Source organism: Dermacentor albipictus, chromosome 4, assembly GCF_038994185.2.
Source record: "Dermacentor albipictus isolate Rhodes 1998 colony chromosome 4, USDA_Dalb.pri_finalv2, whole genome shotgun sequence".
Classification (NCBI taxonomy): Eukaryota; Metazoa; Arthropoda; class Arachnida; order Ixodida; family Ixodidae; genus Dermacentor; species Dermacentor albipictus.
Genome location: NC_091824.1, coordinates 76015692 through 76030886, shown reverse-complemented (window position 1 = coordinate 76030886; position 15195 = coordinate 76015692). Strand labels below are relative to the sequence as shown.

Genomic DNA, 15195 nt, shown 5'->3' with positions numbered 1-15195 from the left:
CGCTTAAATGGGGGGCTTCGCTTAGACTGTTGTCGACGAGCGTATCAACTGAATGAATTGTACTACCTCTTGTTTAAGATGAACGAAAACTTTTCAGTTGCACTTAAAGGAATTTTCTTTTTCTTTCTTTTGTTTTCTAACTATAGGGGGGCAGGGGGGGGGGCTCCAAAATCGATTTCACACCATTTACAACCCCACGGTAAACTTTGTTTTTCTTTTTAAAAAGAAAAGTAAGCTTTAGAGCGCGAAAGAATGAGAAAGTTTTTTATTGAAAAGCCAGAGTAATTAGCGTACATTTGCTTACATGTTACTCTGCAGTGAATTGGAACGAAGGGCAAACGAATACCATAATAGGCGCACGCTTTCTCGCAGTGCTTCCCTTGTCTTCGAAGGTAAACCATGGCAGGAAAAAAAAACTTGCGCCAACTTGCGCATCTGAATGTATGCATTCGTCGCTTGGACTGGTTATGTGTTGTAATCGTTGGACATATATGCACGACGTCGGAATTGCCAGAAGCAATCATCGATCCTAGCGAAGAGTTGAGAACTGGTATGTTGCGCGAACGTGAGAACCGGCCGAAAGAAATGAAGCAGAATCGAGCTTTACTGCAGAAGACAAAAAGAGCAACGTCCATCAGCCCTGGCTGAAACGGAAGTGAACCCATTGGTGAGCCTCTCTATGCAATCACGTCGGTTATCTTTAGGTAGCGCGCAATCGCTCGCCAGCAGTCGTTTGTGAGCGCATCCGCCTGAGTGGCAGCACTCGAAGGGCGACATCTCACGACGTTCTGCCGCACCACGCCAGTGATGACGAGGTAGTTGTCCAACAAGTAGTTACGAGCCGAGCTCAACATCCGGGTCACCTCTGCTTGCTGCTCGCCGGCAGCCGCCATCAATTCGTTGCGTAAGCCGGGGCTTCGAAAGAGCAGCTCGAAAGCCTCGGCACACAGCCTGTCTGCCGTGGGAAGAATGGCAAAATCTACAGCGCGGCGAAGATCGCGCTGGTTGTTCCGCAGTGCTTCCAAGATGGCGAAACTGACGCTGCAGTCATTGCTGAACGTAAACGGTAAGACAAGATGAGTGATGCGCCTGTTTTGCGACAGTGCGCGAGCAATTGCTTTCCCTGCAGATACATCGAAAGAGCTGTGCGTGCAGAATACGGCGACACTGGTCAACGACTCATTGTGAGCGAGCATGCATGAGAGCGCCTCGGCAACCTCGGAAGTACTGAAACGCACCGGGTCCGGGATACCGATGCGCAAAGTGTCGATGCTGTTGTTCAATGCAACAGCGCGGAAGACGTTTCGAGCAAAAAGCTCCTGGCAAATGATAAAAATGCGGCGAAGGTTTCCGACCTTCTTGAGCATTTCGCAGAAGTGAAGACCCTTTGCGCCAGGTTCATCCAGCACGTCTGCCCTCAGAGTGCGTACGTAGCTCGAAGCGACGGCGTTGAAGAGAGAAATAAGGAGTGCCTCTTCAAAATGCCAGATATTGCTGAAGTCCAGCTCCTGGGGGCAAGCGGTAACGGACGGCAATGTCGCCGTCAAGCCCGACAAGTCGGGCTCTGCCAACGGGAGACAGACGCGACCGTAGCTTCCGCTGTGGGTCAGCTCATCCGCCAAGGCCACCCTGTCGTAAGAGAAATTTATCAGCGTAAGTTCTTGCGAACTGGCACAGGCATAAGTGACAAAGCGTGCGTGCGTGCGTGCGTCCGCACACACACACACACACACACACACACACACACACACACACACACACGTAGGTACGTTAGAATCGCAGTGAGCAAGAGGTCGGTCAGTTCGTGAGGGTCAAAGTGAACGTAGGTAAAACCCGGCAATAAGATCTTCGACCCCCCCCCCCCCCCCCCCGTCCGTTCCCACACCACCTCTGCATTACGGCGTGGTGCACAAAAAGATGTGATATTAGAATGCCCACGCGTCCACTCGCGCGAACACTCGGAAAGGGGCCGCAGCTACTACCACGCAACTAACAAATTTCGAAAGTGGAGCTAGCTATATGGCACCGCCAATATATATCTGCCCCTTTGGTTGCATCACAGAGATCGATAACCTTTTTTATTATTGACGGCGCCGTAAAACTCCACTTAGCAGTTCGTCACGCTCCGTTCACGCTCTTGATCACGTTCGTGTGATGAAGAGGGCTGACACACGCAAGCGAATGCTTCGGCTGCCCTCCCTTGAAAGCGTTTCCAAAACTTGAGATTACGCGACCTCTAGCACTAGGCACGCAGAAAGGCAGCACACATGCAAGTAGTTGCCAGCTTGAGTTACTACATACATGGGCTCCTATATAGGCTTCCTAAAATGAGGCTACACAGCCGGTGCACCAGTACACTTGTAATCGCGATCGGGGCTGATCCGAATCGGATTTCTTGATTGCGATCAACAATGGTCGCTGCTACGCGGTCCAAAGATCCGGATCGAGTTATTATTGTCTGCTGATCGCCGGAAACTCTCAGAACTGCCTTGGCTGCAAATTCAGATTCGCGAAGTATAGCTAAATTTGGACAAGATTTCAATTTTGCAGCTTACTATTGCTGATAAGATAAAAAGGTTTCTAGCGTTTTTTTTTAGAGCGCAGCTCTTTGGCTTCCGTTCCTGGGTTTTGCGTCGTCGTTGTCGGCCTCGTAACCAGCTCCGCCCCCCTTTCATCCCCCCAGCGCTAGCAGCGACCGACTGATACCGCTGGATGCCGCTGACGCGATTACCGACGATTACCAGCTGGGTTTGACTCACTATCGGCGTCAGCGGCATCAGTCAGTCGCTGCTATCTCTTCCCTCCTCCCTTTATCGTGCTGTCCGCTTGCTGCGCGCGCTTGTGCCCCCATCGTTTGCCGCTGGGTGTACACGCCGCCCCCCTCCCCCCTCTTCCTGCGAGTCTCCGGTTGTCAAAGCGCCGGCTCGAACTTAATTCCTTTCTTCGCTTCTCCTCCAATGCAACCCCTGTGCGGTGGCAATCAGAGAGCCAGATCGGTGGCGGCGGATCTGTATATGTGCACCGCCCGAGCCGAAATTGCCGCTGCCGTTCGCCCTGTGCGGTGGCAACCAGAGAGCCAGATCGGTGGCGGCGGATCTGTATATGTGCACCGCCCGCGCCGAAATTGCCGCTGCCGTTCGCCACTGCGAAATTATCTGCCAGTTCTTTCTGAGCCATGAGCGAGACGACCGATGGAAGTCCTCCGTCTGCTGCTGCTGCTGCTAAACGAGAGGCCCAGCGCCGTCGCCGTCAGAATCCAGAGGTGCGTGCCGCCGAAGCAGAAGCTTACCGTCGCCGCCGTCGAGATGATCCAGGAGTACGCGTCGCCGAAGCAGAGGCTAAGCGCCGCCGCCGAGAAGACCCTGCCGTTCGCGCCGCCGAAGCGGAGGCTCATCGCCGCCGTCGAGAGCAACCAGCAGTAAGCGAGGCTGAAGCAGAAGCTCATCGCCGCCGCCGAGAAGACCCTGCCGTTCGCACCGCCGAAGCGGAGGCTCATCGCCGCCGTCGAGAGCAACCAGCAGTAAGCGAGGCTGAAGCAGAAGCTCATCGCCGTCGCAGAGAAGACTCTACCGTTCGCGCGGCCGAGGCCGAGGCCAAACGCAAACATTTGCATTTGCTGCGCTCAAATTTCGCATTAGGAAGTAACGTAATCGTCGGTAACTTTTTTTATCGAGCTGCCTTCACTTTTTATTTTTAGCGTTATGAGAATACTAGGCTAAAGGGCGCAGACGTGAGCCTCCGATGGCAATCGAGAGGCCTATTGATCACGATTCACTGATAGCGATTGTCTGGATCCGGATCCCGCAATATCGCGATTGCAAATGACCGTGTAGCAACACTCCATTGGGATCAAGATCAATCTGGATTGGCCCCGATTTCGATCAGAAGTGTACATGTCACACCAGTATAACTGCCACCAACCATCTCGGCCAGCCCACCAGCACACGGCCGCGCTAAAGGAGCCGCGAGCTGAGCTGCAAACCCCCGGCCCCACTGGCGTGTTCTTTACCCCAGTGCCACCAAAGTATATTTAATATCGCAACAAAAAGTGTTGATCGAGCCATACCTTTCCCTGCAGGTACCGAATCCACACTTTAGTCTAAGCGCCAACGTCTCCAGCGTCTTGTTTGTACGAAGAGCCCAACACAGCGCTGTGACTCTTGTCATCTGCAGTGAGAAAGTGTCCAATTCCAAAAACTTGAGGCTGGCATTGTCTGACAGTGCCGCTGCCAGATGCGCCAGGCTGGAGGTACATTGAAAACCGCCGAGTTGCAGGTGTCTGAGGGTCCTGTTCGTGCGCAGTGCAGACGCCAGTGGCCGCTCGCAGTCCGAATTCAGGAGTGGAAATTTCACACAGAGCCAGTTCAACGTCGAGTTCATTTTGAGCGCATCAAACAGGACTGTTGGGGTAGACTCATGTAACAGCACTTCCAGCTTGGTCAAAGTTTTGATTGCCGTAACGGCTCCAGCAAATATCGCAAGTTCACTTCCGTGAACGTTCGCTCTCAGTTCCGTTAAATGCGTCGATGCTCTCAAAAGAGGCTTCATCCAGTCTATGGCTGTGAACGTGCCTAAATGGCTGAGGTTTACAAACAAGAAAGGCGCCATTATTATTTCAGTGTCCCTATAACACATCGCGTCCTCACTGCACATAGCATCCACACGTTTGAGGGAGTTCCGGTTACGCTGTAACAGGGCACCAAGGTCTGATGTGAACTTGGTTTTGCATCGATGGCTGCCGAAGAGAAGCGTTTCGAGAGAGCAGATGTTGTCGACACCCTTCAAAGTGTAGAGCATGCCGTCGCGTCGAGCTTGTTCGAACGAAATTTCGCAAACTTCCAGCGAGCGAATCACTCGAACGGATTCGCCTGCTGACGATGAAGGACGCAGACTAATAAAGAACGCAGGCTTTTCCAACCGGCCAGTGTCAGCCACGATGCTGACCGACAGTTCGTCGATGCAGGCGTGGTGATCGAGGAGCCGTGAAGCAAGGAATGCCGCATCGCGAGACACGGAGTCGGGGTCCCCGTTAATTTCCACGCTCCGCCACCGCAGTGAAGAGAGGCGCACGCCGCCTCGGCTTGTCTCGCGGAGTTCGAACGCGAGTCGCTGCAGTACTTGGTTCCAGTGTGTCAAATCACTGTTGAGCCAGCACCTTTCGCCAGGCCCTGCTGCGCTGCAAGGTCGATCAAAGTCCAGCCCTCGCATGAGGATTTCCTTCCAGTCGGTGGCTGCCGCCGCACTTGCCATTGTTGTCTTGCGCGTCGGGGATAGCGTGGCGGGATCACACGGCCGCGCGCAGATGGTGTGCGAGAGTGCACGACGAGCTCGAGCGCGTTCTAATCGGTAGAGTGCGCTCCATGTAAGCTTAACGGCCGGAAGCATGGAGGATGGCAAATCTAAGAAGTCCTGACGTCACTATTTTTGAGGCTAAAGTGGCGCCGGAAGTTGGCGTTACTCCGCCGTCTTGTCGGGTCAGACTCTCCTCTGTTGTTTACATGGTTGTTCATGTGGAAGGAGGGAAAGACATACGCCAGCTCGCGCGAAGCGCCATGTTGACTAGCCTAGTGAAGCTTTTCGCTTCAAAACTGAGGAGAGGCCCTACTCTCTCCGCGCGCTAGGAGAGCTTTTCCTTTTTTTTTCTTCGTTTTTTTTTCTGTAGCGGCCATGCTTTCGGGACGCAATGGCGGCTTTGTTATGGTTCTGTGCGTTCACATGTGTTGATCCGTAGTTTTCGTACCGTGGCAAAGGTGTCGTGCGGGCAGGTTTGCGTTAGTCTGTGTTTTGTTGCGCTGTGTTATCTGGACCGTGCTCTCCCGGATGTTGCTGGGGACAGGAGGAACTAAAGCTCGTGAAATGAACGCGCATGCAACGCTGCACGCAATGTACCGCGCCACGGCAATGGCATCACACGAAGGAATATCCGCGGGTAATATTGCCCTCTTCAGCGGAATGATGCTAATGTGCCATCGCAGGCCGAAACCGATGCGTTTCAGAATTGGTACCATGAACGCCTTGCAGGTCACTGATTCCTGGTTGTGACAGCGCGTGATGCATTTACGGCACGTAGACCGTACGTTTTCCAGAATGCATAATCCTGGTTTTAGAACTTCGTGTTAAGTAACACCTTGCTTTTGTGCATATTAAAACACATGTTGGTCAACTGTTTGTTTCTTGCAGTAATCGTGACAACACGAAGTGTTTTTAGCAGAGCGTGTTCGAGGTTCATACACACCTGCACAGGTGTACCACAATACACGTGCTGATAGAGCGTTAAGCTGAATATGTGCACTTTGCTGCCCTCGGCACCGTTCGCCGGCCAGTCGACGATTCATCCGAGAAGATGGAAAAGAAGCGGCTGCTTTGACTTATTAACCCTTCGAGGGTCGAATTACTTTGAAGAAAGCTTTCCCGGGTGGTCAAATTACTTTATTGCGGATCTTGAATGTACAAGATGTATAAAGTCGGGAATAAATAGTAACAAAAAATTAGGAACAGTATTTTGGTGTCGGCATCACTCAGAACTGCAATATGTTTAATAGTATTTTAGAGTGGGGTACTCCTTGAAACACGAGTCTCCGCACAGCCGAAGAGAGCGAGAATACCTCATGAGCGGCGGTGATAAACGAGTTAAGAGCAGTGCCAATCAAGATAGAAATCAACTTCCATCGCCACTGCGATAGCGTGCCGACAAAGACAAAAATCACGTTTCGCGCGCCTCCGTTGCGGCGGAACCGAAAGCGCGAAAGCACGTTGCCGCTGAGAGCGAGAATACCTCGCGAGCGGCGGTTATAAACAAGCTAAGAGCAGCGCCAATCAAGATAGAAATCAACTTCCACAGCATCTGCAAGAGAGTGCCGACAAAGAGAAAATGACGTTTCGCGCGCCTCCGTTGCGATCACGTGGCGAAACCGAAACCGCAAAAGGGGTGTGGCCGCAGTCTGCGCGACGCGCTGAAGCTTGAAGTCAGTTCTATTTATCTCCCCAAGATGGTAGCACAAATTTCAAGCGCTTCTTGTAAGTCCTAAGAGGTGGCAGCACCTCCCAGTAAGCGTGCATTGTCATTATGGCGCGAAATTTCAAACAGAGGGTTGAAACCGTGCCCGTAGGGCGAAGACCTTGCAGGACAGAAAACCGCCGCCGTACTTGTACGGTAAACCGTCAAAGGGTTAAGGAACGAATCCTCCCTACCGAAGGCGTATCTTATCTGCGCGCGCAGGAAAGTGAATGTTATAGTGGATGCGCTGCAATAGTGAGCAAGGCTCCACAAAACGTACGCCTGCGAACACATAAAATGGCTGTTCCATGGTCGCACATAGGCCAGGTCTATGCGCGTACTGCTCTGCACCGTGCGGCTGCTACCCCAAAAATTCGGTTCCTTGAAGCTTCACTTATGTGGGGAAAATTTTGGGAGGTTTTACGTGCCGAAACCACTTTCTGATTATGAGGCACGCCGTAGTGGAGGACTCCGTAAATTTCGACCACCTGGGGTTCTTTAGCGTGCACCTAAATCTAAGTACACGGGTGTTTACGCATTTCGTCCCCATCGAAATGCGGCCGCCGTGGCCGGGATTAGATCCCGCGACCTTGTGCTCAGCAGCCCAACACCATAGCCACTGAGCAACCACGGCGGGTTCACTTACTCTGGGAAGAAGGCACCTCAGGCCGCAGTCAATGCGGAGTCAGGAATGACCTCCTCGGCGGCGCGCTGTCCTAGTAATGCGCGGCCACCCGAAGTTTGTTCAACAAAGCACGGAGATTCCTCAAACCACAGCGAGAATACGTGTTTGTGCTCTCAATCCACAGCGAGAATACGTGTTTGTGCTCATAAACTCCAGGTGGATCGCAAGTGGGTCGGTGTGTCGTACGTGTGTGCCTGCAATGCATCCTTGCAGTGCAGTGGGAATGCGTGCTTTTTTTTTCTCGCATCGCCGGACGTCTAGCTCGCAAGTCCGTCTGAGAGCCCCAGGAAGACCAAGCACAGAAAAGCAACTAGAAGGGAGCGATAAAGGTGACCATTTTTAGAAACACGCAAGAACTGGGCAGCGAGCGGTACCTGCGGTTGATGGGAACAGTTCAGTTGGCTGGGCTGATAAAGCACGTTTATTTTCATAAAAGCCGGTAAAAGCAGCCTATTGGATCTCACGGCCCAATTTGCGAAGTTCTTTATGAACTCCTTTCAACATGATTTCGGCAACGGTAATGCGATGATTCGTCGCGATTGCATCCTTTCGTTGAGAATTGCTGCTGGGCGGGCGCGTCGCGGCGTGGTTTTCGCGACAAATGTAAACAAGAGAGGAGAACTAGCCCCACGTCATGGCGGGCTAGTCGGTGCTTTCACTTAGCTTCACAATAAAGTGGCGTCTGGGCGCGTCCTCGGTTTCTTCCTTCCTTCTTGGCACCGGCGCACAAGTCCGCCGCACGCCATATTCGCTTCGTGTGGTGTGTGTGCTGCAGTTTTGTGCGATTTTTTCGTCTTATTTAGTTGCCGTTCGCCCATGTTTTGCGGCATATGCCGGTCTTGACATGCCGAAAAAAGAGCTGTGTGCCGGCACGTTCAAGTAATTACGGAGCAGGGGAAACGGCCCGAGTGTTTTCTTTCCCGAAGGACTAACTGCTGCGCACGAAGTGGCCGAGGGCGATTCCGCGGAAGGATTTTGCTCCTGCAGAGAATAAAAAAGGTAACGTATTTTTTCGTTACACTGCGCTTCTGTAGTGTCCTTGAAGTGCAATCTCGATTATTCATTTTTAGTCAAACGAGACCCATACGTAGCACGTATTTCGGTTTCCTTGCTTGCAGGTAAGTGCGCTGCACTTCGAGGAATCGTGCCTTGAACTAAAGACTTCGTACACGGATCCTAGGACAGGGCGAGTGCTCGAAGTTTCTTTGAAAGTACCACGCATTGGCCAACGATCAGCGCCTACCCTCTTCCCGGGATGCCCATCGTAGTTGTCGAAACAAGACGGCTGCCCTTCTAGGCTGTCACCAGAGAGCAAACGGGTCCGCCGAGAAGCATCCGATCTCGCTAGTGCGATTTGCGAATCCGCAGCATGCTACCAGCGTGTAGAAATCCAGCGTATTTCTTCCTCCCTTCTTGAACTGAGAGAGCGGTTGCAGACAGCATGCGTGCCGGATGTGTGGACGGTTATTCATCGCCCCAACTGCACGCACTCTTTTTAATCATTGGAGCGAGAGCGCACCTGTTTTGCAGTCATCAGTGACTGCCTCCGTTGATAGGGAGACAAGTGCGTGCTTCCGCAGCAAAAGCATAAAGCGTTTTGGAAATTGCGTGATTCCAAATTATATCAAGGAAGTCAATGGTCTCCTCTAACTTCTGAAACGGATGCAACGCATTGAGAACGCCGACTGTCCGTCTGATGGAATTCCGGATATTGTTTGTGCCTTCCTGGAAAATAAATAGGGGAATACCTCACAGAGAGCAAAATGGATATGGTTAGATTTTTGAAAGATCAGGTCACACTGCTTGTAAAGGAATGCGTGCAGTATTCATCAGAGGTTATGATACTCGCTTGTATTCTGCACACCATATCCCCTCACGCATACAAGTTCCTCAGGTTTTCTGGTCTTGCCCCATGCGAGTACGATAAGAAAAGCGTGTTCTTCATTTGAGCCATTCAATTATTGCAAGAACAGAAATGACACGGCTGCTGCTGCTGCAAAAGCTGAAGCAAATGCACGTAAATTAAAGACAGTTGCGAAGAAGTGAAAATGAGAAACCGTTGTTCTTGGCTGTTTCTTGTGCTTTGATCATGAGTGTATATAGAAAATAAAATTTTGTCCCTGTATGTGGATTATCTCTGCACGTTGCATTTGTACATGTAGGCTCCTCTGCTTACCTGGAGAAACGCCATGATACGGTATTTTTCCACCGTTCTCGTCCTTTTCGCTTGATCATTTTGTCTTTTTGGACACTTCAACGATAATACTTCATTTTTACACACTACTTCTTGACAACACACGCAAAAACATTATGCAAATCTCACGCACTGTGGGAATCGATGTAAGCGAAGCTTTCTGTGCTGGTTGCTTTCATTCACGATTGTTAGCGGTGATATTTACGGCGAAAGCCTAATTTCTTTAACGTTTATAGTCTAATACGAGAGTAATGAGTTGATGTTAAACGTTATCTTGCGTGCACCACTGCCTTTGGTCTGGGTAGCACACAGAACAGACAGGGGAAGGTGTTTGAGGAGTTTTTGTGATGCATATTTCATAGCCGCTGAGAGGGTTGAGCATTGTCATTGTCTCACATGGCATAATGAACGTCTCGTGTCACTTAAGCACTGCCCCTAGTCGTCTTCGGACTCTACACCAACATGTCCATGTTTAAGTAAAACACGATATTGGAATCATTTCTCAACCGATTATAACGGCACAGATAATCGTTTCATTACTAAATACATCATTGCGAGCGTTGGAGAAATGACTGCATCATGTACAATGAAGGAAGCGGGATAAGGAGGCTGCATGTTCCCAGGCACTATTGGCTATGAATGTGACGAATATTTGTCCGCTTTTGGGTTTGGTTTAGCAGCACAGTATAATTTATATATATATATATATATATATATATATATATATATATATATATGTATATATATATATATATACAAGGTTATAAATGTAGTGTAGCAATTATTGGTAAAAAAATGCATATCAGCATTTTTTTGTTTACAAATACGCCGTGTTGTGCCCTTAAATTGCGCTTCGCTTAGAATGTTGTCGACGAGCTTATCAACTGAATGAATTGTACTACCTGTTTTTAAGATGAACGAAAGCTTTTCAGTTCCACTTAAAGGAATTTTCTTTTTTTTCTTTTTTCTTGTGTGTGTGTAGGGGGGGGGGAGAGTGGGAGCTCTAAAATTGGTTTCACACCATTTACAATCCCACGGTACACTTTTTCTTTTTTCGCAAGAAACGTAGACCTTCAAGCGTAAAATGATAAGAACGTTCTTTATTGAAAAGTCAGAGTAATTAGCGTACATTTGCTAACGTGCTACTATGCGGTAAATTGGAACGAAGGGCGAAATATAATCATGATAAGCGCGCGCTTTCTCGCAGTCCGTCCCTTGTCTTCAAAGGCTAACCATGGCAGGGGAAAAAAAAAGAACTGTTCAGAGGACGAGCGCAACTTACGCACCTGAATGTATGCATTATTCGCTTGGACTGGCTATGTGTTCTATTTGTTGGGCATATATACGCACGACGTCGGATTTTGAGTTTTCGTGCGCCCGAAGCGATCCTCGATCCTTGCGAAGAGCTGAGAACTGGTATGTTGCGCGAACGTGAGAACCGGCCGAGAGAAATGAAGCAGAATCAAGCGTTACTGCAAAAGACAAAAGGAGCACCGTCCATCAGCCCTGGCTGGTACAGAAGCGCAACCTCTCTACGCAATCACGTCGGTTATCTTTAGGTAGCGCGCAATCGCTCGCCAGCAGTCGTTTGTGAGCGCATCCGCCTGAGTGGCAGCACTCGAAGGGCGACATCTCACGACGTTCTGCCGCACCACGCCAGTGATGACGAGGTAGTTGTCCAACAAGTAGTTACGAGCCGAGCTCAACATCCGGGTCACCTCTACTTGCTGCTCGCCGGCAGCCGCCATCAGTTCGTCGCGTAAGCCGGGGCTTCGAAAGAACAGCTCGAAAGCCTCGGCACACAGCCTGTCTGCCGTGGGAAGAATGGCAAAATCTACAGCGCGGCGTAGATCGCGCTGGTTGTTCCGCAGTGCTTCCAAGATGGCGAAACTGACGCTGCAGTTATTCCTCAGCGTAAACGGTAAGGAAAGATGCGTGATGCGCCTGTTTTGAGACAGTGCGCGTGCAATCACTTCCCCTGCAGATACACCGAAAGAGCTGTACGTGCCGAATACGGTGACACTGGTCAATGACTCATTGTGAGCGAGCATGCACGAGAGCGCCTTGGCCAGCTCGGAAGTTCTGAAACGTACCGAGTCCGTGATACCGATGCACAAAGTGTCGATGCTGTTGTTCAATGCAACAGCGTTGAAGACGTTTCGAGCAAAGAGCTCCTGGCAAGCGAGGTCCATACGTCGAAGGTTTCCGACCTCCTTGAGCATTTCGCAGAAGTGAACACCCTTTGCGCCAGGTTTATCCGGCACGTGTGCCCTCAGAGTGCGTACGTAGCTCGAAGCGACGGCGTTGAAGAGAGAAATGAGGAGTGCCTCCTTAAAATGCCAGACATTGCTGAAGTCAAGTTCCTGGGGGCAAGCCGTAACGGAGGCCAATGTCGCCGTCAAGCCCGGCAAATCCGGCACTGCCAACGGGAGACAGACGCGACCGTAGCTTCCGCTGTGGGTCAGCTCGTCCGCCAAGGCGACCCTGTCGTAAGAGAAATTTATCAGCGTAAGTTCTTGCGAACTGGCACAGGCATAAGTGACAAAGCGCACGCACACACACACACACGCACATACTCGTTAGACTCGGAGTGAGCAAGAAGAGGTCGGTCAGTTCGTGAGGGTCAAAGTGAACGTATGTAAAACCCGGCGATAATATCTTCGCATCCCCCCCCCCCCTCCACCCCGCCCGCCCGTACACCACACCTGCACTACAGTATAGTGAACAAAAAGATATATTAGAATCCACTCGCGCGAAAACTCGAAAAGGGGCCGCGGCAAGTACCACGAAACTAACAAATTTCGAAAGTGGAGCTAGCTATATATATGGCACAGTCAACATATCTGCCCCTCTGGTTGCACCACAGAGATCGATAACCTTTTTTATTATTGACGGTGCCTTCAAACTCCACTTGCCAGTTCATCACGCTCCGTTAGCGCTCTTCCCCACGTTGGTGTGATGAAGAGGGCTGACATATGCACAGGAGCGAACGCTTCGGCTGCCCCTCCCTCAAAGCGTTTCCAGAACTTTACATTACGCGACCTCTAGCACGAGGCGCGCAAAAAGGCAGCACGCATGCATGTAGCCGCCAGCTTAAGTTACTACATGCGTAGGTTCCCTTATAGGCTTCCTAAAGGGAGCCTATACAGTAATGCCCGTGCACCAGTACACTTCTGATCGTGATCAACAACGGTCGCTGCTACGCGGTGCAAAGATCCGGATCGAATTATTATCGTCTGCTGATCGCCGGCAACTCAGAACTGCCTTAGATGCAAATACAGATTCGCGAAGTATGGTTAAATTTGGACAAGATTTTAATTTTACAGCTTACTATTGCTGATAAAAAAGGTTTTTTAGTTTTTTTTATTGAGCTGCCTTCACTTTTTATTTTTAGCGTTATGAGAGTACTGGGCTAAAGGGCGCGGACGTTAGCCTGCGATGGCAATCAAGAGGCCTATGCATCACAATTCTTGGATAGCGATTGTTCGGATCCGGATCCCGCAATATCGCGATCGCAAATGATCGCGTAGCAACACTCGATCCGGCTAAACTTCAATCCGGATCGGCTCCGATCGCGATCGGAAATGTACCTGTCACACCAGTATAACTACCGCAAACCATCTCGGCCAGCCCGCCAGCGCACGGGCGGGCAAAAGGAGCCGCGCTCTGAGCGGCAAGCCCCCGGCGTGTTCTTGATCCCAGCGTTACCAATATATAATTAATATCGCAACAAAAGGTGTTGATCGAGCCATACCTTTCCCTGCAGGTACCGAATCCACTGTTTAGTCTAAGCGCCAAAGTCTCCAGCGTCTTGTTTGTACGAAGAGCACGACACAGCGCTGTGATTCTTGTCATCTGCAGAGAGAGAGTGTCCAATTCCAAAAACTTGAGACTGGCATTGTCTGACAGTGCCGCTGCCAGATGCGCCAGGCTGGACGTACATTTAAAATATTCGAGTTTCAGGTGTCTGAGGGTCGTGTTCATGCGCAGTGCAGACGCCAGTGCCCGCTCGCAGTTCGAATTTAGGAGTGGAAATTCCACACAGAGCCAGTTCAACGCCGAGTTCACTTTGAGCACATCAAACAGGACTGTTGGTGTAGACTTATGTATCATCACTTCCAGCTTGGTCAAAGTTTTGATTGCCGTAACGGCTCCAGCAAATATCGCAAGTTCACTTCCGTGAACGTTCGCTGTCAGTTCCGTTAAATGCATCGATGCTCTCAAAAGAGGCTTGATCCAGTCTATGGCTGTGAACGTGCCTAAAAGGCTGGGGTTTACAAACGTTAAAGGCGCCATTACTATTTCAGTGTCCCTATTACACATCGCGGCCTCACAGACCATAGCATCCACACGTTTGAGGGAGTTCCGGTTACGCTGTAACAGGGCACCAAGGTCTGATGTGAACTTGGTTTTGCATCGATGGCTGTGGAAGAGAAGCGTTTCGAGAGAGCAGATGTTGTCGATACCTTCCAAAGTGTAGAGCATGCCGTCGCGTCGAGCTTCTTCGAACGAAATCTCCCAAACTTCCAGCGAGCGAATCACTCGAACGGTTTCGCCTGCTGACGATGAAGGACGCAGACTAATAAAGAACCCAGGCTTTTCCAACCGGCCAGTGTCAGCCACGATGCTGACCGACAGTTCGTCGATGCAGGCGTGGTGATCGAGGAGCCGTGAAGCAAGGAATGCCGCATCGCGAGATACGGAGTCGCCGTTCCCGGCAATTTTCATGCATCGCCACTGCATTGAACAGAGGCGCAGGCCGCCTCGGCTTGTTTCGCGGATTTCGAACGCGAGTCGCTGCAGTACTTGGTTCCAGTGTGTCAAATCACTGTTGAGCCAGCACCTATCGCCAGGCAGTGCAGCGCTGCAAGGTCGATCAAAGTCCAGCCCTTGCATGAGGATTTCCTTCCAGTCGGAGGCTGCCGCCGCACCTGCCATTGTTGTCTTGCGCGTCGGGGATAGCGTGGCGGGATCACACGGCCGTGCGCAGATGGTGTGCGAGAGTGCACGACGAGCTCGAGCGCGTTCTAATCGGTAGAGTGCGCTCCATGTAAGCTTAACGTAGAGTCACTGGAAAAAATTTCAGAGTCCGGCATTCGTTTTTCCCGCGCCGCCGACGCGTTCATTGGCCCAACCGTACCACGTGACTTTGGGGCGCCATATACCTTCCAAGCATCGGGCGGGCCGGCTGAGTTGGAGCGCAGGCAGCGCAGGTTCACTACGTTTTTTGTGTTCTGATTGTCGCGCTCGCATTTGACTGCAAGGAAATCGTCTGGCTGCTGCGCCTTCGGATGCAGCAACCGAACTGAGTCTGGAAGG

The 15195-nt window shown here is 51.0% G+C and overlaps 1 protein-coding gene across 3 annotated transcripts; it reads right to left on the bottom strand.

Annotated features, from left to right (window-relative positions):
* Positions 1-247: 247 nt before the first annotated feature.
* On the bottom strand, positions 248-14915 carry LOC135895870 (uncharacterized). 3 transcript variants are annotated; one of them, XM_065424077.2, is made up of 2 exons: positions 13631-14913; positions 248-1629 (listed from the first exon to the last, which is right to left on the bottom strand). In XM_065424077.2, exons 1-2 carry the CDS (start codon positions 14812-14814, stop codon positions 678-680), a joined length of 2136 nt encoding a protein of 711 aa, XP_065280149.1. In that variant the 5' UTR covers positions 14815-14913; the 3' UTR covers positions 248-677. The 3 variants fall into 3 exon arrangements, with proteins under 3 accessions (XP_065280149.1, XP_065280148.1, XP_065280150.1); XM_065424076.2 differs by lacking the exon at positions 13631-14913 and adding an exon at positions 4067-5374; XM_065424078.2 differs by lacking the exon at positions 248-1629 and adding an exon at positions 10968-12360 and having other exon boundaries at positions 13631-14915.
* Between the last annotated feature and the right edge of the window lie 280 nt (positions 14916-15195).